General features: G+C 34.0%; 1 protein-coding gene across 1 annotated transcript; it reads right to left on the bottom strand.

The window, feature by feature from the left end:
* Positions 1-14,454: 14,454 nt before the first annotated feature.
* On the bottom strand, positions 14,455-20,660 carry LOC135309754 (pyruvate kinase-like). The gene is made up of 9 exons (XM_064436075.1): positions 20,509-20,660; positions 19,900-20,032; positions 18,627-18,850; positions 18,040-18,369; positions 17,527-17,673; positions 17,085-17,186; positions 16,341-16,586; positions 15,579-15,801; positions 14,455-15,160 (listed from the first exon to the last, which is right to left on the bottom strand). The coding sequence occupies exons 1-9, from the start codon at positions 20,545-20,547 to the stop codon at positions 14,973-14,975; spliced, it is 1,632 nt and encodes a 543-aa protein (XP_064292145.1). The 5' UTR covers positions 20,548-20,660; the 3' UTR covers positions 14,455-14,972.
* Positions 20,661-22,718: the final 2,058 nt, after the last annotated feature.

The following is a 22,718-nucleotide window of genomic DNA, read 5'->3' as shown; positions in this document are numbered from 1 at the left end:
ACCAGCCATTACGATGAGCGTTTCCGATGGTCGTAGAGAATCCACTTTTCATCACAGGTAATGATTTGATTTAAAAACCCTTCATTATTGTGCCGGTTAAGTATTGTAACGCAGCAGTCGATACGCGTTTGCCGGTTTGCTTCACTCAATTCATGAGGTACCCACCTTTCAAGTTTCTTAATCTTCCCTATTTGCTTCAAGTGGATTAAAATAGTCTTATCACTAACACCGAAGCCTGAAGCTAACTCGGTGTAACGTGGTTTGCGATGGATCCGCTTCCACAATAGCCTTCAATTCTTGATTATCAACTAGGGTCTCTGACCGTCTACGGGGCTTGTTTTGCAGGTCGAAATTTTCAGAACGAAAACGTTGGAACCAAAAACGCACTGTTTTTTTGCGACACGACCGCCATACACATCATTAACTGGTGCCACGGTGGAACTCTTACTCGTAAATAACGCGATATTTCAAGTTTTCCATTTTGTAAACTGACTGACGCAAACAGAAAAATCAGAAGAAAAAAAATATGAATTAACAGTTAACGAAACACAAATACATGTGTTAATAGCTGTATAAATTTGAGTTTGGAATTCTTAACTTACCTATTCCTAACCTAAGAGGAGAAATTTGTGATTAAAGTGGCCAGTACAACAAAACGCCAATTTCATATGTAAGGACCTAATATTAAGCATTTAATGTAGGTAAGTTGTCTTATATGTATTGCTATAATCATAACAGCCTGATATAATAAGGAGGCAACAACGGTCTAACTTAAATATTATACATAAGCACCTATTTTAAAAACTGAAAGTAATTTCGCCTCGTGGTCTAAATGGAGTTAGGCGCGATTTGCATTTTTATAACAACTTTGAAGGCCAATTACTTTGAAAGAAATTTGGACTTATGGTAAAACCATTTTATCACAGAACATTGAAAATGAAACGCAACGTAGATAGTTTATAAAGTTCACAAGTTGAGTGACCGGGCTCTTGTTGTTATAATAAGTACACAACAAAAACTCGTCAACGAGGAAATAAATAACTTCAAAAATGAAGACAAGGATTAATAGTTTAAAATAAGTAGATACAACTTATCCGATTATTCCTAGGTACGGTACAGTAAAGTATACACGATATAAAAGACCATTCAGGATAAATAGACATACTCGTACACATGTTTATAATGTTAAATCAATTGTTTTGTAAATTTTGTTTATTAAAAGAGTTTTTATGCCGCTTACGAATAGTCAGTGTAATTCACGTGGGAAATTAGGATGCAAAATTCCTTTTGCTCATCCCTGGCAAATCTGTATTCCAGGATTCTTTTGTTTTCATCGGAAATTTAAGGATACGAAATCTCAAGGGTCGCCCGTTGCTGCAAGCGAATCGAAAATTATGTATCGTGACTTCCGACACTTTTGTTTTAATTTAGTATATAGATAGGTACTTTTGGTTTTCATTATATTCATGTGCATGATGATTCTCTTTCTCTTATCAAGTATATATAATACTAGCAACTCGTCTCGACTTCTTCTTTTATTGGGATAAAAATAATATAAATTAAAACTTATTAAGTAATTGTATACAGGTACATGACTTCATCTCTTGTGGTTTGCAGACAGACTTGTGATTCTATTTAAAAAAAAAAACAAGTCTGGATTTTAGTACTTTAAAACAACAAAATAGTTCATCTGAACATTTTCCAAGTATTTTATTCACCGTCTCGCTCGACTTGGCAAGTATTTGTGTAATAACTTGGTAGATAGCCGGCAACTTGACGTACTCTATAGGGTCGCCATTCTCATTCTATTTTATATGCCCCAAGACGATATTATGATTTATATTTCTGCAAAGCTGAAAGTAAATTTGAAGTTAAATTCACAATATATATCGGAGAAAAAGGCGAAAGATGTAATTTGAATTACATATGCTTAATATTATACTTAGATTTTGTATATTTATTTGTCGTGTATAAAATACTATATATAAAAAATATACATTATCAATATCACAATCTACAATTTTTTGTGTAAGACAAAATAGAAGCGAAAAGAAGAAAAAGAAAGCTAAAGATAGAGAGATTGAAAGAATTCCACCGACACGAATGTTGTTCTTAAATGTCGAATAAAAAAAATACTAAAAGATAATATCGATGCTTGCTTATTCCTTAAGTACTTACCTACTTACTCTACTGCCCGAAGTTTTTGCCTTGTCTGTAAGAGTTGTTTTAGCTCTCTAAAGTAATCTAAAATATGATATGCGATCGTCTATCATCATGGCAACCCTATTTCCGTAGGCACTCACGGGACAGGAACACTATTAAAAGTTTCGCCAACTCCTGAGAGCACCGACGCAACTAGTTTATGTTAGGGGATCTATCTAAACACCAAATAGCTTCTGAGATGTAAGTCCACAAGTTTCAGATATAAAGATTGCGACGTTGTAAGATTACTTGCGTCCATTTGTTGACAAAAGTCTCTGGACAACTATATCTGTGTGGTGGATAGCTAGCTCGAAGTTGGGCTCGCAATCAGAGCGCACAAAGTTTTTTCGTTATCTACAATAATGTAGTACACAACTATTTCATTTGTTATCAATATAATTTCTGTTCATAGACACCTTTGAATCATTTTTCTTATTCATTTATTTATTCCATAAACAAAATAAATGGAGATTGCGTTGGCGCCACACTACAAACTACAAATTGTGCTACGACTCGCAGAAACTACGACTTGTAGAAAAGCTACGACTTAATAGTAGTGCAGCTACGTTTCGTAGCATTTTTTTATACTAGCGCACTACTTTTAATATTTCTTTCATTTTATTATGGAAATGTTATCAACCAAAAAAATTTTTATCTATAAATAAATTGACACAACCTTTACTATATTCTTAAAAACGTAATGATATGAATAAATAAATCGACGTTTCATATTACGTATTGTTTAATTTAAAAACTGTTTATCTTCTGTATAATCTGCGATGCCGCAGAAATATTTCACGATCCTAATCCGAGTAAAACCAATAAAGCGAAGTTAATTAATTTCAAAGAGTGAAACAGTATCGATACAACCGAGCTCGGATGAAAATTATTTTAAAAGTTTTATTTGCGCATCCGATCTCTTTTGTATGGAGTATATATATATATGTTTAGGTTTTTGTTCCATAAAAATATATATGTGCAAGAAATTAGGTATGAATAGTTAGCAACATTAGGATTTTTACGTGGATGAGCTTTCAATTACGCAAAATATCCTGGATGTATTTTGTTGCGATAAAAAATCAAATATATTAAGGTTAACACAATGTTATGAAGTAATTTACTTCTAAGTTTCTAGGCCGCGAAATAGTACTGAAATAATCTGTATAGTAACGTAAAATATCATACAAATAAACACAAAATAAATTAGGACAGAGACACAAGACGAGGGGTAACTATTTGCTGTGACGTGGCAGCCCCAGACCCCCAGACTAAAAGTAATTAAAACTTACTAAGAGCTCTGTCCACACCGCCATTAGATGCTTTTTAGATACTTTTAGTCCGCGATAGTGTCCATAATGGCTACGTTATTATATCGAATTATCTATAGATCTCTCTTGAGCTGTTCAGTTTCCCAGTTTCTTCCCCGGCTATTGAGCGTCGGATCCGTTTTCTTACATTTTCTTCTCCACAGTCTTCGGCGTTCTTAATTATCAAATAGTGTAAAGATAAATGTATAATAAAAATAAAATCTACATTTGATGACTTTGGAACAACATATTTAAAAGCTGTTAATTAAGATTATATTAATCATGAAGCTAAAGTAAAAAGACAGACCTCCAGATCAATAATAACCTACATAAGTATAATCCCTGCCCAACTTAAAACATTTTGAAATAGAAAGTAAATATAAAAATAAGAAATGGAAATTAAATAATAATTAAGTAACAAAAAAATAACCTAAGTTCTAAAGTGTTGTAAGTACTAAAACGGTAAATGATTTGAACTAAAATTTACATTAAGATTCCGACGTGACTTTCTCGTTGTTGCATTTAAAGTAATTAAAACTTGCCAGAACTTGCTAAGAGCTCCGTCCAGTCGGCCATTCCTTTTCACTTCAGATTTTATCAGATATCGATAATGTTGTTTCCGCGTTAAATAAAAGAATTTGTAATGAGATATCTTTTCTCAAACTCTAGCTTCCGATTAGTGAGACCAAGAAAGTTAAAAAGCGTAACAGTAAAACATTTATTAAATATTAGTATTTTATGATTTATCTTTACTACTTAAAAACTTAGTCGCTTTCGGATATCGCTCATATTTCTTTTAAGAAAATCAAGGAAAAATACTCAAGTATTATTATTTGTATACATACATCATCTTTCTAGTGTATGTGGAATTTTGTTCTCGCAGAATATAAACATAAAAAAGCCGAAGACGTGATAGAGTCGCGCCTGCAAAATGAATAGGCCGCGGATCGTTTGGGCGGTTGTGAAAAACAAGATTGGAAAATAGAACGTTTGTTTTTGGGTCGGATCCGCATTGCAATCCCTCGGATTGTGGACAAATTCAATTTTCCCCTCGACGATGACAGAAACAATAACTCGATACACTTCCACTATGAAAAGTAGCTCGAAGGATTTGAAACGTGTTGACCGCGATTATATCTAGAACTGTATGTATGTATGCGTGGAATCATATACCAAGCATTACTTGATCCGAATTATACTCATGACGTATTTAAACATGACGTATATAAATTTACTGGATATGAAACGTAATATCCAATAAATTTCTAATTTTAAAAGGTTACTGTAATGTAAGTGCTGGTAGCCTGTAATACAGGGCTACGTACGCTAACCTACCTAGCTCAAGCACCAATTTTCTCGACTAAATATTTTTCTTACAATATGTTGTACCTACTTAGAATTTATCATTTACCTGGAGAGAAATTAAAATTAATTTATTATTTAAAAAAATATATTTATGTAATACTGAAATTAAAATAAATAGGTATGCGTCGACGCGACATTACAAACTTTACCATGTAAGTTCAAACAAGGCTTGATTTTAAAGTTTCATTGAGAAAAACTGCGGTCGAAGACGGGGTTCGAATGCAAAGGGAATGAAATAAAAGAACCTGATCAAGTTAATTAGTAAGGACGTTTTGTGGAACACTAATTGAGTATTTTTTGTGTCGTGTCCTTTATGGACCAAAGTTAAAGTAGATGGCCTCATTAGTTCTCCAATAGTCTGTGTTCCTGTCTCTTTGATTGCTTTATATTGCTGGACTTTTAAAAATTTAAGACGATAAAGCAGATATTTTTTAATATCTAATAGTACCTACCAGTATTTTGTGTTTATTAAGCATTAAAAATATATAGCGCTTTCAAAACACAGGTTGTACCTTAAGTATTAGACTATAAAGTAAAAAAGAAGATTGAATATTCACGAGAAAAAGTTGTGTGGTTTAAGTTAGTTGTTTATTATAACAGTTATTGTATGTTATGTACGAATTTGTTGTGTGCACCAATAAATAAATCGAACTGCAAGTTGTTGATACGACGGAATGGAAAATTATCTCTGTCATACTTAGTATTAGCTTCTCGTTTTCTTTTCTTATTTTTTATGCCTAGGATAGAAATTGAAAAAAAACTTCTACCCCTAGATTCTCGCCTATATTTGAACAATACATTACACATAAGGTTATAGACAAATAGACAGACTTTAGTTATAGAGTTATGGATACACAAATACAGATCACTGAACCTTATTCTGCACTGATAACTCGCATCACCCACTTTTATTTAGTTACGTAACAATTTTAATATTATTTCATGTGAATAATGTTATAAGTTTGTTATACAAAGCGATCTAGTAAGCAAATGTTAAGAAAATCTCATTGAACGTAAGTGTGTATGTTCACGTTTCTCGTATAGATATCTCCGTCGGTTTGAAATAAATCCTCGACATTGATAAAATTCGTTTGGTGTGCAAACAAGATACTTTTAATGTTTCCAGAGTAAACTAAACTTAATCGAGCTTACAGACTAGATTTATTTTCTTAGTAATTGTGTGTGTTGTGGATTGTGTAGGAATTTTGCGACTTGTTGCCGGTATGCCTAAAAGACTTATGTAACTTTTTGTATTGATACAAATGTATAATATCACGACTTTACCCCTTAGAGCTTTCGATTCTCGATTCTTTGTACCCCAAACAATCGGGAATCGAAAGCTCTAGCCTATGTTTTGATTGACTTTTACTATTTGGGCGGGTGATTTTCGGCAATCTGTATCTAATTATAACAATTATGTATCTCTCAAAGGATTGTGTGTCATGAATTTCAAAAGAGGAATGAATCACAATTTCAGCCATTTACAGCAATTTTTTTTCAAAGAGTGATTAAATAAAATCAAATACAAATAAATTGAAAGTGTCTTGGAACGAATTCAACCACGGAAAAAACAAGAAAATATTAATTTCTATAGCGAATTCCTGCAACTTTCCACGAACGAACTATGTGAGGGCTACGAATGTACATGACTCGTCCAGCTAGTCTCTCATTAGGCATAAGGCTGATTTACACTAAAGGAGCAAATGCTTACTCACAATGGCTTGTTTCGCACATAGCGGACCCTAAAATAATGCGTTATACGGTCATAGGTTTTATAATAGTTGGCATTTAAAGAAAATTATGACAAGTTATGGAACCTTAGTTGAGGTAAACTAGAATAACGAATGAATTTAGTAATTTAAGATGAAATGAGATGCAAGTGATATAAGTGCTTGCTATATTCTCTAAAAAAAATCACGCATATAAGTAAGATGTGTTCTCGATGAAACCTCTGCGTAATCCCGATTCATTGCGTCAAGTTTACAAACTGCTGACTAATGAACAAGTATGCGAGATGAAATGTATCGTATCGTGCCTCATTAGGTAGTTGCGATTCACTCGCACCATAACATCCGCGTATGAGAACGTATGGTTAGATAGCCCCGTAGTGTACATTGAGTTAAATAATTCTCTGGAAATACTCCAATATATTTCTGCTTTTTGTTACTTATCTATTCCAAATTTTACTTTAGTCTGTTTTGTATAAGTTCTTACTTACATACTTACTTTATTTACGAAAAAGATAAAACATAATTTAACGTAGTCGTCAACTTAATTTCAATAATAATTTTACAGAACCTTCATTGCGCCAATTCTACTTGACTGACTTTTAAGAGTGAAATAGATTATTATATTTTATATTCGATAAGACTTAAAACTTTTATTAAGACTTTATTTGTCGGACTTGAAACCAGAAGGTTTCGAGGGATATCATGTATTTTAACACGTCATTCATCGGGGTTGATCCAGGTGTAAAAGACGGACAAAAGGGAATAATAAGGGGGTTGAAGAGGGTTGGCGGCGGCCACAGAGAAAATGTGCCCTATCATCTTGGGGTGAACTGAAGGACCTCTACAGCTTCAAGGCAGGCACTTGCGAAACTGCATTGGTCGCGTGCTTGCAATTTGGGATTATGAGTGCTACACGTATTATATCCCTAATCTTTAGAAGATGATTGCTATTATATATATTTTTGGTTTTAATTGTATCATAAATAAAGGCATTTTGTTTGCAAAATAGTATTTGTTTACAAATTAGTTGAATATCCACTTTTTAAGAAATCCAACGCGGTTTTCTTATCCTTAGATTGTTTATCACGCTTAAATAAAATTTATTTATTCAATATTGGTATACAACAATGGTGAAACTTTATAGATATAGAGAACCTCTCTCTCATCTCTGCATGTTCCCGGTTTCGTTCGGAGTTGTGAAGCCGTGAAATCCGCGATCAGCGTAAAAAAAATTAAAAAATTGGCTGTGATTTTTCAACCAGCCGCCTGCCTGATGTCAACCCTCCTTGGGAATGCTATTGTTGCCTAGGCATTTTAGTCGCTTCGTATCTACGGGAATATATGGAGTGGTCCTATTCTAGGGCGGAACCACATGCCACGAGTTTTTGTTCAATCTTGAGGCAGAAAAGGATGTTAGAGCACTTGATTATTAGCACTTTAAAAATGTGTCAATGATGTAGTGTATATTACAAGCACCTAGTCTGTTTACTGTTGGTTTGACCGAAGGAAGCGCACAATTAGCGTTAAGACATGTACGTTATTAATATTATAGCCGTGCACTGATTGCATTCGGGACGCATAGTCATTAGGGCCTCCTTTGAGCCGCAGGCGACGCGTTCCGTAATGACGTTATATCGGCTATCTTGGGAGCTGGTCTCTGCCTTACATTTATAACTTGGAGGTATTAAATATTTGGAGATATGACTATTTTATAATCAAGGATAATATGCCATTGGTCTGATAACTACGGATGTCGACGACCGTGCGTAGTGCAGACGGAAATGTAGGAAAACTGATCCAGGGCATCGACGCTCAACGGCTGAGTGAGAAACTAGGAGGTTATGAATTTGGATGAGGAAACTTAAAAAGACTTCCCAAGATTCGGGATTATTTAATTAAGGTAGTTTATTGATATTAATTATAAGTACGGTGGTTTTATACCTATTTATTGTAATATTAGATGATATATGCCAGGCAAGGAGTCAAAACTTCAATAAATATGTTTAATTTTTTTTCAAAGTTAATGAAAATGTAGACGTCTCCATGACTTTTCACATTGAGCCATTACCGATTAAGTAATCCATGGTAAAATTCCTCTCTCTATACCATTTGGAGAAGATTTCCAATAGTGCTCTTTTGTGGTTTATAAAAAAATACTTTAATGAATTGCTAGGAAATCTACCACCACATTCTGTTATAGGATCAAATCTTGATACTGTTTTATTAATAGCGAGTTAATTAGCTAATATACTATGTATCGAATACAAGAGCCAAAATTTTACACCTCCATTAGCTTCCGTATTCTTAGGTTTAGATCGGCTTGGATGAGCATAGGCTGATCGTTGCATTAATAATTTATATTGTATGTTATCCTAGTGTAGTACTTAGGTATATAGAATCCAAAGACTGTTGAATGATATTGTGTAATGTGGTTTGAATTTGTACTTAGGTGAAATTAATATCACAATTGTTATAATTGTAAACTGAACTTTTAATTTTTTTTCTTCTAGTTTGCCATATTTAGCTTTAGATAATGTTTTAACATTATCTAAAGCTAAATATGCTTTAGATAACTTTAGATAATTTAGATAGCTTTTTGTTTAGAAGGCTATAAATTTTATTTCCTGGACCACACTATTGAAAATAAACGCGAATTTTTATTAAAAATTAGCTCTACAGTATATATGAAGTGACAATGGTACCATAAAGTGAAGTTCTAATAGCGACTCTGCGCATCACTTCCAGCGTTTTTTACAACTTCATGTCTGGAAATAAAGTATGTTAAGCTGTGACCTAATATCAGGAAGGCCTCGTGCTCGTAAAACACCAGAAGGTTACAATAATTTAGGGCGGCGCGGCCTGGGACCTTGGGCTTGTTCTAAGATGAATAGTCGGATTCGCGCCTGGTGTATTATAAACAATTGTTTATTTTCATGAGTACATCATACCTTATTGCCTTATTAAGATAAGTAATTCATTTCGTTATGACGATTAAATGAAAAGTGTCGAGATTATCATTATTTTAATTAGTGTAAATATGTTTCAGCAGTTTCGAGATTTATCAGTAAGTACATTTTTATGAAAATTATGTAATAAAACGATGAACAACAAAATAACACAGTGTTATTATATTCGTTAATTAAGTCTACAGGAAGAGATACTACATAATAAAGATAACAAGTTTCAATAAACTTAATTAATTTGGCAAATAAAGATCTCAGCGTAATTAGAAATTATGCTATTTTCAAAAATAGTCATTGACATAAAAATTTAACTGACGGGGCAATTATTTCTAATTTCGTCTGTGGTGGCGGCGAAAATCAAATTAAACAGGCAAATAGGTGGGGGCTTGGGAGTTGGCGAGGTGTGCTCGCATTGTTTCGAACTTCATTATATTTTAAAATATTGTTTCAATTTGATGTTGGTAAAGTATGCATTTGTCTACATTATATTGTATACAAAGAATTGTTTAATCTCGCTAATAATTTTGACTCATTACCAACAATTTTTCGCCCAAGCGAACGAAGTCACAGGCATCAGCTAGTACTGTCAATGTGAAATGTATAATCTCTCTCTCCCTCTCGAGCTAAGCAACGCTAAACTGCACAGTGTGTACTTATTTTTCAAACTAAACAAAATCACCTCAATTATGACTTTCTAGATCTTTCTAGATCCAGCATACTGGGCATACTTAAGTAAGGCAACTAAAGTCTAAAAATAAATATGATGAAGTTTTGAATTTGTCAATAGTATTGAAGAGAGGCAGGAATAATAATTGCAGTGCCAACATACAAGAACAAGGTTTGAATGTTATGCAATATTGTGCAAGATCAAACATTATAGGAAAGTCAACTTTCTGGCAATGACGTCATAAGTATGATAAGAATAAGGGGCAAAATATTGGGGTAAAGCAGGAACGCAACAACGCGAATTCTGCGACCAAATTGTGCGTAATCTCCCCGCAGTCGACGTCGCCGCAAAAAGGTGAGCTTCCGCCATTATGAACAACTTCCACGGGGCCTCGTCTAATTTAACTTGTAAACATTACAATTTAGGCGCCCATCTCGACTTGATGCCTCCGAAAGTGCTATTTCCCACCTTTATTCGTGAATTTTTATTTTCTTTTTCGTTTGTTGTTATTTTCCTGAGTTACCACGGTTTGGGTCATTTCTGCTTTGAACTCTTTCGTGTAATAATGTACATTCAATAATTTTGTGTTACTTTATATTAGTATATTATATAGTATAGTATATTTAAGGATTCATACTTTCGCGTCGCGCTTTCATGACTAAACTGCTATACCAATTTTGATGAAATTTGGAATAGAATTTGAAATTGAACAATAGTTACCGGCACGTGGAAATGCGGGCAATAGTTTATTATTAATAATGTCTATTAACTGAATTTAGTAATGCTCACAAAGTCAAAGGGACAAGTTTTCATGAAATAATAAAAATACTTCACGCTACTAATTTTCATTCGAGTATACTCGATGTCAGAAAGGAAGGCTGTGAGCCGTTAATTGGACCAAAGAGAACGTATTTATAATTGAGAGGAACTTCCTATTCTCTTTGGTGTCCGATAAAATCAATATACAGTATACTGATCAACGAAATATGTGGGTACTGATTATGAATAAATTAAAATTTATTGATAAAAATATGTACATAGACCTAGCTATTTTGCTTCAATTCAGAGCAACAATAAGGGTTAGTAGGAATGCAGGTTTGCGGAACCATTTACTGGCCGGTGACGATGGACAAATGCAAGTATTCCGAGCATTCCAATACAAAGTCTGACAGCAGAATTCAATGTATGGCTCGATTTCTAGTTAAATATTTGTTGCTCCGCAGTGGTAATGTGATTCGTCTATCAGTGGGATACAAGATCCATCGCCTCGTACGTTTGAATCGATGGTATTATATCGAATACCTGTATAATATAATATCTAGCCTACCCGATTACTTTTGGGTTTAAAGATTTATAACTTATGGGTTAATACGGCGATATTAAGTGAAAAATTATAAAATAAGGTAATTTATATTCGATCCAGAAAATCTTAAACTTACTTTGCCAATATCGAAAGTAGAGTACGGACATTCAATCAAGAGAGTGTGGATATTGTATGTTTGTCTGTTTGTACAATGAAGCTAGAGAGGTTTCGCACGGAATCACTAGTCAAAGTGAAAACTTCACAAGCCAAAGAGAATATTTGCGAGAGATGACACTGTTGTATTCGCTCTAAAACTGTTTGTGAACATCTCACCCTACCGACATAACTTTTTTCGAGGCAATTTTTTATAGGCTTTAAAGGAAATTTGAGATTATATGACGCGTTGAGTATTGTTTATTGTTTTCGGTACGTTGAACAAATGATAAAATTATCTATAACATTGGATATTCATGTAAGTATATGCTGAACAATAGAAAGGCTTTACAAAAAATAGAAGCTATTAACTGAACTAGTGTAAGTTGTCTTAATTGTTTATAAAATAGAGAAAGTTTTAAAGTCGAATATCAAGGTCAAATTTTGAATGAAGTTGCGTCGACTAAATTTCAGGGGATAATAATAGATTCAAAATTAAACTGGAATTATCATGTAGATGTAATGTGCAAAATACTTTGTAGTTTCGCGTATGTTTTATTTACGTTATCAAATGAATTAAACACGAAATCCCTTCTTACTGCATATCACGGTTTGGTTGAATCAGTTCTTAGATATTTACGGAATAATTTTCTGGGGAAATTCTACAGAAAAGGATTTAGCCTTCAAAATGCAAAAACATTGTATTCGCACAATGTTTGGTTTACAAAGTATTGATAGTTGTCAGCCGCTTTTTAAACAACATAAAATTCTAACACTTCCTTCACTTTACATACTTGAGGTTGCAATATTTGTTAAATGTATTGCTCATTTATTCCCACGCCTTTGTGATGTTGTGTTAAGAAATCATCGGGATAATTATAGACTATGTTTACACCCTTCTAAAACGGCATTACTCAGTAAAAGTATTGTATGTACCTAAACTTAACAAAACACAACAAATAACAAAATTCCACAACAAATTAAAGATCAGAATTTAAATTTATTTAAAAAGCACCTCAGGTCCTTGCTGATTGATAAATGTTATTACAATTTGAACGATTTTTTAAATGATAGATTTAGATAATAATTTAGTTACTTTTATTTATTCGATTTTGTTTTGTGGGATGATAGGATGCTCTCCATTTAAATTGCATACCCATGGACGGTGAAACATGTAGGATTAAGTTTTTCTTTTAACACCACAATGTAAAAAAATGTAAACTCATGTTTTTGCAAATAAATAATCTTTGTCTTTGTTTTTGAAAAACATTTCAGGCTTATACATTAATCATAATGAAATATATTAATCAGAAAGCTTAATAATTGCAGTAATCGATGAAATCGTTCGAAGTTACGACGTAACTTGGGAAAAAAGTATAAATTTTATCGAAATGTATAATGCACATATAGTTATTTCTCAGACATAAGTAACCAACTAACGTTATTATGCTCCTCGGCCCGAAGACAGCTAGAACCAAAATAGATTATTTACGGTCTACCAGAGCTGTAAAGTTAGTTCGACGAACTTTACAGCGTGGAGTAAGGGCTAGGTCACATAAATTCAATTTCGGCCACCTCGGAGAGGTTTGGTTTGCCTCGTTCACAGCAGTTAGCCCTTTTACTGGCACAATTTTGCAGCCAATAATCTGTCCATAGTAGACTTTGCATCAAGATTTAATTATATATATTTAGGTATTAATGATTTATTATTACTTATCAAAGTTTTGATAAAAATAAATTGTTCATGAACGCATGGACCAAACGCATCATACAAAGGCATCATTATTCTTATTTTAATTTTAAATGTAAGGCTCAATATCCTATCGTATAAGTATTGGCTTCACATATACGACTCTTTACTAAATTTGCCAGTATTATTCCTATAATGTATAGATATTGTAACTTAAATTCGAGATATAGGACCTACACACAACATAATTTGGAAAATCATATAAAAGTAGAATAGAAAATCCGCGGCTTTTATATACTTTTTTTTTCATATTTTTATAGTTGTAAAATACGATATACTTTTAAAGGATCCGTCTATGTCAAAACTATATTTGTGAAAATTCTCACGTGGAAAATAAAGTAATAGCCGAATAATATTTAAATCCTAATAATTTAACCTATGACAAAGGAAATGAAAGATGAGATACGAAACTAAGTCCATTCTTCCAAGTCTATACCACATCACAGTAAATAGATATAGGCACCTATAGACATGGAATTCTGATATGCTGGTGACGTTTGATTGGGAATTGCATTCGATTGCAGTGTGCTCCAGTTCGAAACGAGGCAAATATGCAAGTCGGTGTAAAATTTCCTTTGGTCTTCTAGTTTACCGTACCTAGGTGTTGACGTTATTGAAATCTGAACCAAGGACCAGAAGTGGCTTTGCCTACTTGATAGAAGAGACATGTTCTGTTCTCATTGGTCAATTTACACAGATGTATTTACAAGTTATATATGTAGGCGTCTAGGTTTGTAGGTAAACTGTCCAACTTCAATCTAAGATGTGGCCTATGCAATTAATCTTCTTACACTCCCGTGTATGACAAGCAAGGAGACAAAGGTATAAAAACCGTGACATCTGAGAAGCAACAACGGTTTTCCCAAAGAGACAAAGATAGGTGATGAGGCATGCAAGACTACAGCTGTTTTTAACAATTTTATTAGTTTATTTTTTAAGCATATTGCGGGTTTCGTGTTGACAATATCCAGAATGTAGCGCGAAATACGAAAGAGACAAAACAACACAAAACTATTGAATATTACATGTTTTTATTGAACGTAATGAAATCACCCATTTCCATTGTAATTTTTATTGTAAAATGATGCAGCTAGTATATAGATAAAAAACGAAAGGTTAATTTGATGAACTTGATAAAATAAACAATCATCAAAAGTACATTCATACGACGTTTAGTTAAAATTTTTAAAAAATATCAAAGAAAAGTTCCTAAATGATATGCAAATTTGGGTAAATTCAGGTGTGACTGTGATTTTATATTTGTATTATAATATATTGATAAAACAAAATGCGCGAGCGCACAAAAGAAGAGCGTGGTATTAAACCAACCAAAGAGACCACTTTCAGGCGTACCTAATTCGCTATTATTAACGATCTACGAGATAGACGATGACGGATCATTTGTGATTATGCTATTATATTATTATATACGGTTTTAAGAGTTGTCGGTATTATTTTTGTGTAAGTGAAAGTTTTCAAATCTTGCTCTTCGCGGCTATTTCGATTAATACCCAAATATTGCTAGAAGTAGATTAATTAAGGGAGGTATCCTGAGATGCGTACACTATTCTCATAGTGTTAGTGAACCCTGATCCTTGTCTCCAACCCGTGACGAGGACCACTGGGTCCCCGACTCTGATGAACCCTTGTTCGATACACCACTTGGAGGCATAATTCACACGTTTCTCTATGTCAGTTGGCCAATCTGCGTCTGGCGCATCTGAGAAAAAAAAGTAAATAAACTGTAGTTTGTCTTTCAGCTTAAACTTCATTTAAAGCAACTACACTTTGATTTTGAAAAAAAATTGAAAAGCGTACATACATAACCTGGTTAACTTTTCTCTCTCTCTCATCTTAAGTGTATACGACGTGTATACTTTGTATTTTTAATTTTCAATTCAGAGAAAATCTCTGCTCCTTTCGATGGCGTTGAGAGTCAGCTTGGAGAGTCCACATGGCATGGACTAACTAAACTTGTTCATAAATAATGCTTTACTTTGTTCTTTGGCCGGTGGGTCGTCCAAGATGCTGCATGAACGCTGGAGCGACATGAGGACGGTGGAGCCGGCTAGCACGAGTTGCAGATTGGCGACGGCGAAAGAAAAAAGTCAAAAAATTAGACTAAAAATATTTCTAACCTTCATACAATATTGGTACAACTCCCCGCCACATATGCAGCTGTCTCGCGATTGCTGGATACCTCGTGATCGCCACAACAGGACAGCGAGGCCTGTATTTGGCCACGACCTGGGCAGACTTCCCGCTGGTGGTTACCACCATTATGGCCGCCGCGAGACATCTTTGTGCGGCCAACACTCCGGCAATGCACGCTGCGGTGGCTGCTTCACATGGTATTGGTGTCTGAATTTAAAGGGTTTAAAAAAATGTCATCATTGTCAGGCTGTGGTCATAATGACCAGAATTGAACAAAAAACGGGACCGGCTCATGTATGCTAAAGGGGTTTTAATGAGGTGGTCGAATACCGACTGTAGAGACGTACAATCACTAAATTATAAATTTATAATTTTTTGAAATCATAAAGGATTCATGATCCTTTATGTAAGTATGTAAGAGTAAATGAATGAACTAGTTATTGTAAATGGTACTGTATACGCCATAAATAACTAAGAGATAGACAAGTTTATTTGTTAGGCAAATTGAAAAACCACCTTTCTATAATAATTTCGCTACAACTTTTGAACGAATTACGGCATAAAAAGCTAGCTATCAAATAAAAAAAAACGCATCCAAATCGGTTCACTCGTTCATGAGCTACGGTGCCACGTAGACAAGACATACAGACACACTTAGGGGGTCAAATTTATAACACCCCTCTTTTTGCGTCGGGGGTTAAAATATATGCAAAGTCCAAAGCGGCTTTATCGTCAAAAGTAGGTACCTTATCAATCATGTCGTGATATATCTGTTTAGTCCAGACGCACGCCTCAGCCTCGCGACAAGCCCCTGCTAGAGCAGCCACAGTGTCCACCGGGAACAAGCCGACAGCAGTCTCGGCAGACAGCAGGATGGAGTCGGCTCCGTCCAGAATGCAGTTCGCGATGTCAAGCAGTTCGGATCTGAGAGGCATCTGCTTGTATCGCATGCTGCTTAGGATGTGAGCGCTGATTGTCACTGGCACGTTCGCCTGTACGTTCAGAGGGTGATTTGTTTCAATCCTAATAAAGTGATTATAAAAATCTATGTAATTTTAAAGTTACAAATGTTAAAGATACAAATGTTAACAATTAGGATTGACAGAATTTTACATAATTTCATTTATTTATCTCGGCGGTAGGTATGTTGTTCTCGTTTATGTCTTTGTGTTTACTTAACCAACGATGTTAAGTGATGATGATCTTAATGAGAGTTGTCTCTCTCTTATCTGAGCGTTTTCTCAGTTTCTTCTGCCTTGTTAAGTATCGGAGCCCAGGGTCCGCTTTCCTACTTTTTCTTTTGAGTGTTTTATATTCTTTTAATATAATTATTAATGTCGGTCAAGTAGAAAATATATGAAGAAAAGAAAGAAGCAAATATGTATACTTACAAATCCCAATCCCAACTAATATTATATACCTATGCGAAAGTAAGTTTGTTTAACCGATTTATAAAAAGTAATTGTTCTGTCTCCAATAGGTATACTTACTGAATTTGCACGAGCTATCATATTTTTTTGAGCTATCACCAATTTCTCCGGCGTTATGTCCGAAGCCAGCTCCTGTCTCGTAATCATAATGCCATTTGTTGCCTGAAATCATAGTCACATAATACTATGCTGAAGAAAATGGGTTACCGTAATAAACGAAAATTAACGATTTAAAATTCCTAAATTAAAAAAAATAAGTTTTTTATAAAAAATTAATATCAACTTCTTCTTCTTCTTTTTGAGTCGTTATGGCTATTTACACGTCTATTCCTCCAGCCTGCGGCTTCGAGACTTATATCCGGATTCTCGATTGACTATCGCCTTCCTTAGAATGTAACTATCATATATAGAATTTTTGGAATCGGACCAGTATTTCTAGTAGTCTAATTCAAACTCTTCCGTTTTATTATTTAGTTTAATAAGATTTGATGAATCAACTTACAGCAAGAATTTCGTCATAGTTTTCGTATCCAGCCACAGTTTGTATGTTGGCAATTATCGAAATTTTCTTCCCCTTTTCCCCTAAAAGTTCTTTAAGTTCCTCTATTGGCTTCACAGATGATACAAAAGACGCTATAAATATGTCCACCTGTAAGAATGTAATTCTTTTTAGGTTTCCGTACCTCAAAAGGTAAAACGGAAACCTTATATAAGATCACTTCGATCTCTGTCAGTTGAAAAAAACACATAAAATTTTGCATTGGTTTAACAACACATGTTAAGGTATAAATCAAAATAATAAAAATACGTATGAAAAGTCATATAAAACAGGATATTTTACGAAAATATCGGTGCACGAGTCTAACTCGCACTTGACTGGATACAATAAATTCGCAGGAACACTTAAAGTTATTCATGGAAATATTATCTTTGCGAAAAATATTAAAACGAAGAAAATAATAATTTGACGTGTTAGAACAAGTATGAAAATTGACACGAAAAATTACATACCCACCTGATAATGTGCTGCCATTTCAATATCGAGTTTATCTCTTTCCGAAAAATTTGGCATATCAAATATAACATGAGGAACAAAAACATCTTTGTAAGATCCAAGGATGCCACCTCTTTCTATTCTACATGTCAAAGTCGTTAAAGATATGATTTCTACTTTTAGCAAAATAGACTCGTTATCTATTAAGACCATATTGTTTTTATTCAATTGGTCAGCAAAATTCATGAAATCGACATAGATGGTATATGTTGAACATCTTTCCCTATAAGTTTCATCTGTAGTAATTCTGACCACTTCGCCAGTTTTTAGCTCGACCGTTTGACCATAGCTCTGGAATAAAAATAATTTATTTTATTTGTTAAAATTAGAAACGTATACTTTGGAATGTAGCACACACATTTTTTGAACCGTCATACAAAATTCTAACGCTTGAACCAAATCTGTCAGCGTTGCATACGTGTTTATCCTTTACAGGGTACAAAGCTAAGGGTCGAGACATTTTAAGGCCCATTAAGTTCGATAATATAGTGACAGGTTGGTTGGTTGTCTTTGTCTTTATTAGTAGACGCATATCAATAAATACTTACTTCTGCAATCTTCCCAGTTCTTATTTTCTTCCCAGATAGGCGCACTGCAATGCCTAGAGGGTATAGTCTCCCCATTCTAGTGCTAACATTTTTCACAGCTTGTCTTAGCATCTTTATCATTTCTATGTGTTCCTCTCTCGAACCAAACTGCAGGTTGATTACAGCTACATTCATACCTGATAGCATCATCTGTTCCATTATTTCAATGTCGAACGTTGATTTGCCTGTGAAATAAGAAAGTTGAATTAAAAAAAATGAAATTTGAAGTTAAAAGCATTTTGGTTTATGTGCTCGATAGACGTCCGTGTTGAAAATTAACAGGTACCAAAAACACTTCAATATTTGTATTATAATAGATTTAAAGTTAATGATACAGTAATGTGTTAATAATAGACTTTATGTACACTGAAAACAAAACGGAATGATAACAGTTACCCGTTACCGCGCCATATGGAGCCACGCACATTATTTGGGATTTTCATTTGGGTTGTGGTCACGCCGAATGTTCCCGTTAGTGCATTGCACCACATTTCTTGGTTTCGTGGCCGTTGTTAATGACCTCACAAAAATTTTGCAACATTTCAGTTACAGTTAAAATGAGCATTACTAGCTTCGTTTTCATGTCAAAAGTATTTTGTTTAAATTTTATTATTTGCTTTGACTGAGTGCGTCCTCTTTCATTCGTTAACTCAGACTTAGATCATTTAGTAAATGATCTAAGAACTCAGGTCAATAATTTAGACAGGCAGGCCGTTTTAAGGTATTATCAATTAACATTTTTCTTGCCCTAAGGCAGGCCTCACATTCTCTCTCTCTCACTTTGACATTTTATACTTTTTTCTCCGTTTACCGTATAATAACCATTTCCTACTTTTTCTATTCACTTCGTCCTGTCTTCAGCATCCTTATTTCATTGCTGCTATACTTTTTTGGTTTATTCCTTTTTAATTATTATACAGGAGCGGCATTTGTTCCCAACGTAATTTGCCGGTTTACGCATACTAGCTAAGCGGTAGGAATACCGAGAAACGAGTAGAGAGGCAGGTCTCATTATGTTTTAGATTAAAAAGGAAACATATGTAACACATGAGTAGCAATCGATAGTGACATTACGAAATATGTAGTTACTAGTCTACTTAGGTACGGTGAAGTGTTCCCACGCTTTTTCACGCGTTCCTACGCTTTGGAAGTATTTTTCGACGTTAATAAGTGATGCGTTTGACCTAGATTGATTAAAGATTTACGATTAGGCTTTTGGAATAAAATAACTTGCCCATGGTCGCCATGATGCCGGTGAGTCGCATGCATGCTGGCGGCGCTTTGATGTCTAAGTTGAGCACGTGGTCCAACGGCGTGTACGCATTCGATGATAACAACTGTTGTCCGGGCAACTCCATCGCGTCATACTTCAAACGTTCACCAAAATATTAATTAATATGCAGACTTTCGTACTAACCCCGTTATTGATAAAAAGTTACAGCATACTGTTACAGCTATTGTAGGTTATTGCTAACTGAATAAGAAAAAATATTTAAAAATGAAGTAAAAAATATTTTTTTAAAAATTATTAGCATATTTGACAAAAGGGCATTCGGGCTTGGTTTTGTAAGTACTTCGTACAACTAATTCCTTTCATTCGGATTCATCTTTCACAGTAAATATATTTTTGAAATTATTAAACAAAATACTAAGTTTATTGTAAAAGGTTGGGCAGTGAAAATAAATTACACAGTACTTACTATAACAATATTTAAAAAACAAATCATTTTGCATTTATATCGCCTGAGTATATCGCTACATATTTTTATAAAAATTTATATATACTACTACTATAATTTTTATACGAAAATCAAGATATTCTTTAAGGAGTTATTGAAATTACCTCGCTTAGCTTAGTATCTTGTTCCGTAGGCCAAACCATATTTTTAACGATATTAAAAATATGTGTTACAAATAATTACAATAAAACAAACAAGTAAAAAAATTGTATAAAATTTTCTGTGACCCGTATAAATGTTATGACAATATGATGATGTTGTCAAATTCCTAATCTCTGAAGTCCATTTAGAAATTTGTCAGACATTTTACGTCATCGTAATAAAAAATATTCATGGATTTAATAAGTACTTCGGAGTACCTACTAATTCCATGAAAATATTACATAAATTGAAGGCAAAAAATATGTTTTGCTTTTATTTGTTTTTTTCTATATATTGCGATAATATCTATTCAGAAATAAATATTTCTAATAGAATATTCAGTTAGGCATAATTCTCGTGAAAAACAAAAAAATTGGTAACACATATATAAATTAGTTTACCAGAAAAGGAATTTAGCAGGAATCCAAACATAAATCTAGGAATTTTCCGATTTGTATTTACAAAATTCACGAGAAAAAGTCGGCTTACCATTTCCAGGTCAGATCGGCACCGTAAATTTCCATTAACATTGCCTAAATAAGCTTGTCTTTGTCGCAATTCACAGTGTTAACAGGATTTCTTCGGATTAACTTTAGGGTCGTGATACACATACTAGACTAGTACCTATAACTTTGCCATTCTATGTGTAACGCAAGTTTAAATCCTAGGTGTGCTGGTGTTGTGAGTCAAACGTTAGTTTATAATGAACATTTTGTTATTTTTAAATAACTTAGGCACTACGTAACTAATTTTGTTACACTGGCTTCCCTCAGGTACTTACCTGAGGGAAGCCAGTGTCAGTATTATTATCGTCATCACCATCATCCGCCTACCCTTGCTAATTTATTATTAATTTATTATTATTTACATCTAAAAAAATGTATTACGCAATACAGTTGACGTTAATGCTGACTTACGAAGTGAGTTGCAATTCGATTGGTTTGATTCTTACGAGAATAAGTGTAATAGCTCCACACTATCGCCAAATTCTGACAGCTACCGACGTGAATTCATCAACATTACGTGGTTTGTATGAGTGCTTTTATTTACCAAAAAATGAAAAATCAGTAATGTATACCGAATCCGCCAAAGTATGGCGAACTGTTCGCGGATAATGTGGAGCTGGTATAAAAGAAAAATCTGGTATGCGCCTACCTTTACCTTTGTTAAGTGTCAGGTGAATTTCATGCAAAGAATCCTGATCAGGCTTAGCGGAATGATAAACAAGCACACAGCTGTCGCCAGGAACGCGCCAGAAATAAACAAAAGCGCGAGAAAATAAACAACAACAGATTTTATTTGTGAGAAAAACCATTACGAGATCAAAACGAGTTTTGCGGAAGATACAAATGAAAAAATAAAGGTTTTCAAATGCTCTGAATTAGATATAAAACACGTTTTAAAATGTAATTCCTCGTTAGTCTTAGGATAAATTGCTAGTTCGCTTATTTAAATTCTATCTGTATACTAACAGTTAGTACTTATATAATTCATAATATTAATGTGAATATACTTCGAAATCTATTCTACAAGTCTAAAAAGTACTCTAGTGCGAATTGTTACTACGGGCTCGTAGTTGTGCGGGAGTCCCCAAGGATGCATCATCTATAAAATCCTCTCTCTGGTCCGATGCGTAAAACCCTTTTGTAGAACCAACGACTTCTATGTGCGCATATTGGATTTGAAATTAAATAATACCCACTTATACCTGAACTCAAACACAGGTTCTTAATTATAATATAGTCTAGTTTAAGTGTCTTGTAGATTGGCTTATAATTTATTACTATTTAGGGTAATCGTGAAAATGAATCAGGCCTGGGATATACAAAACTGGATACTAGTACTACTGGATGAGACGGTAAATAAGGAAAATGTCGGCTCTCTTAGACTCTGACCTAGAGACGCTGAAGTGGATTCTAACTCTCATGTGAGATATACTCCACATAAACGGAGAATACAGGCAAACATTCGTGTAAGATATTAATTTGGCGTTATCTGCTATAGTGGCCCCTCGCGTAGATCATAATATTTACCACTTATGTTGCCTAACAGTGTACCTACAATGCATATCTATCTACTAGCTTAAGCCCTCGATTTCATTCGAATGAAATTTATTTTTCACTTATCAACCCATAAACTTTGGCATCAACTGATACTATGTTGCAAGCATTGC

Source organism: Plodia interpunctella, chromosome 7 (assembly GCF_027563975.2).
Source record: "Plodia interpunctella isolate USDA-ARS_2022_Savannah chromosome 7, ilPloInte3.2, whole genome shotgun sequence".
In the NCBI taxonomy this organism is placed as follows: Eukaryota; Metazoa; Arthropoda; class Insecta; order Lepidoptera; family Pyralidae; genus Plodia; species Plodia interpunctella.
This window is presented reverse-complemented; position numbering and strand designations above follow the sequence as displayed.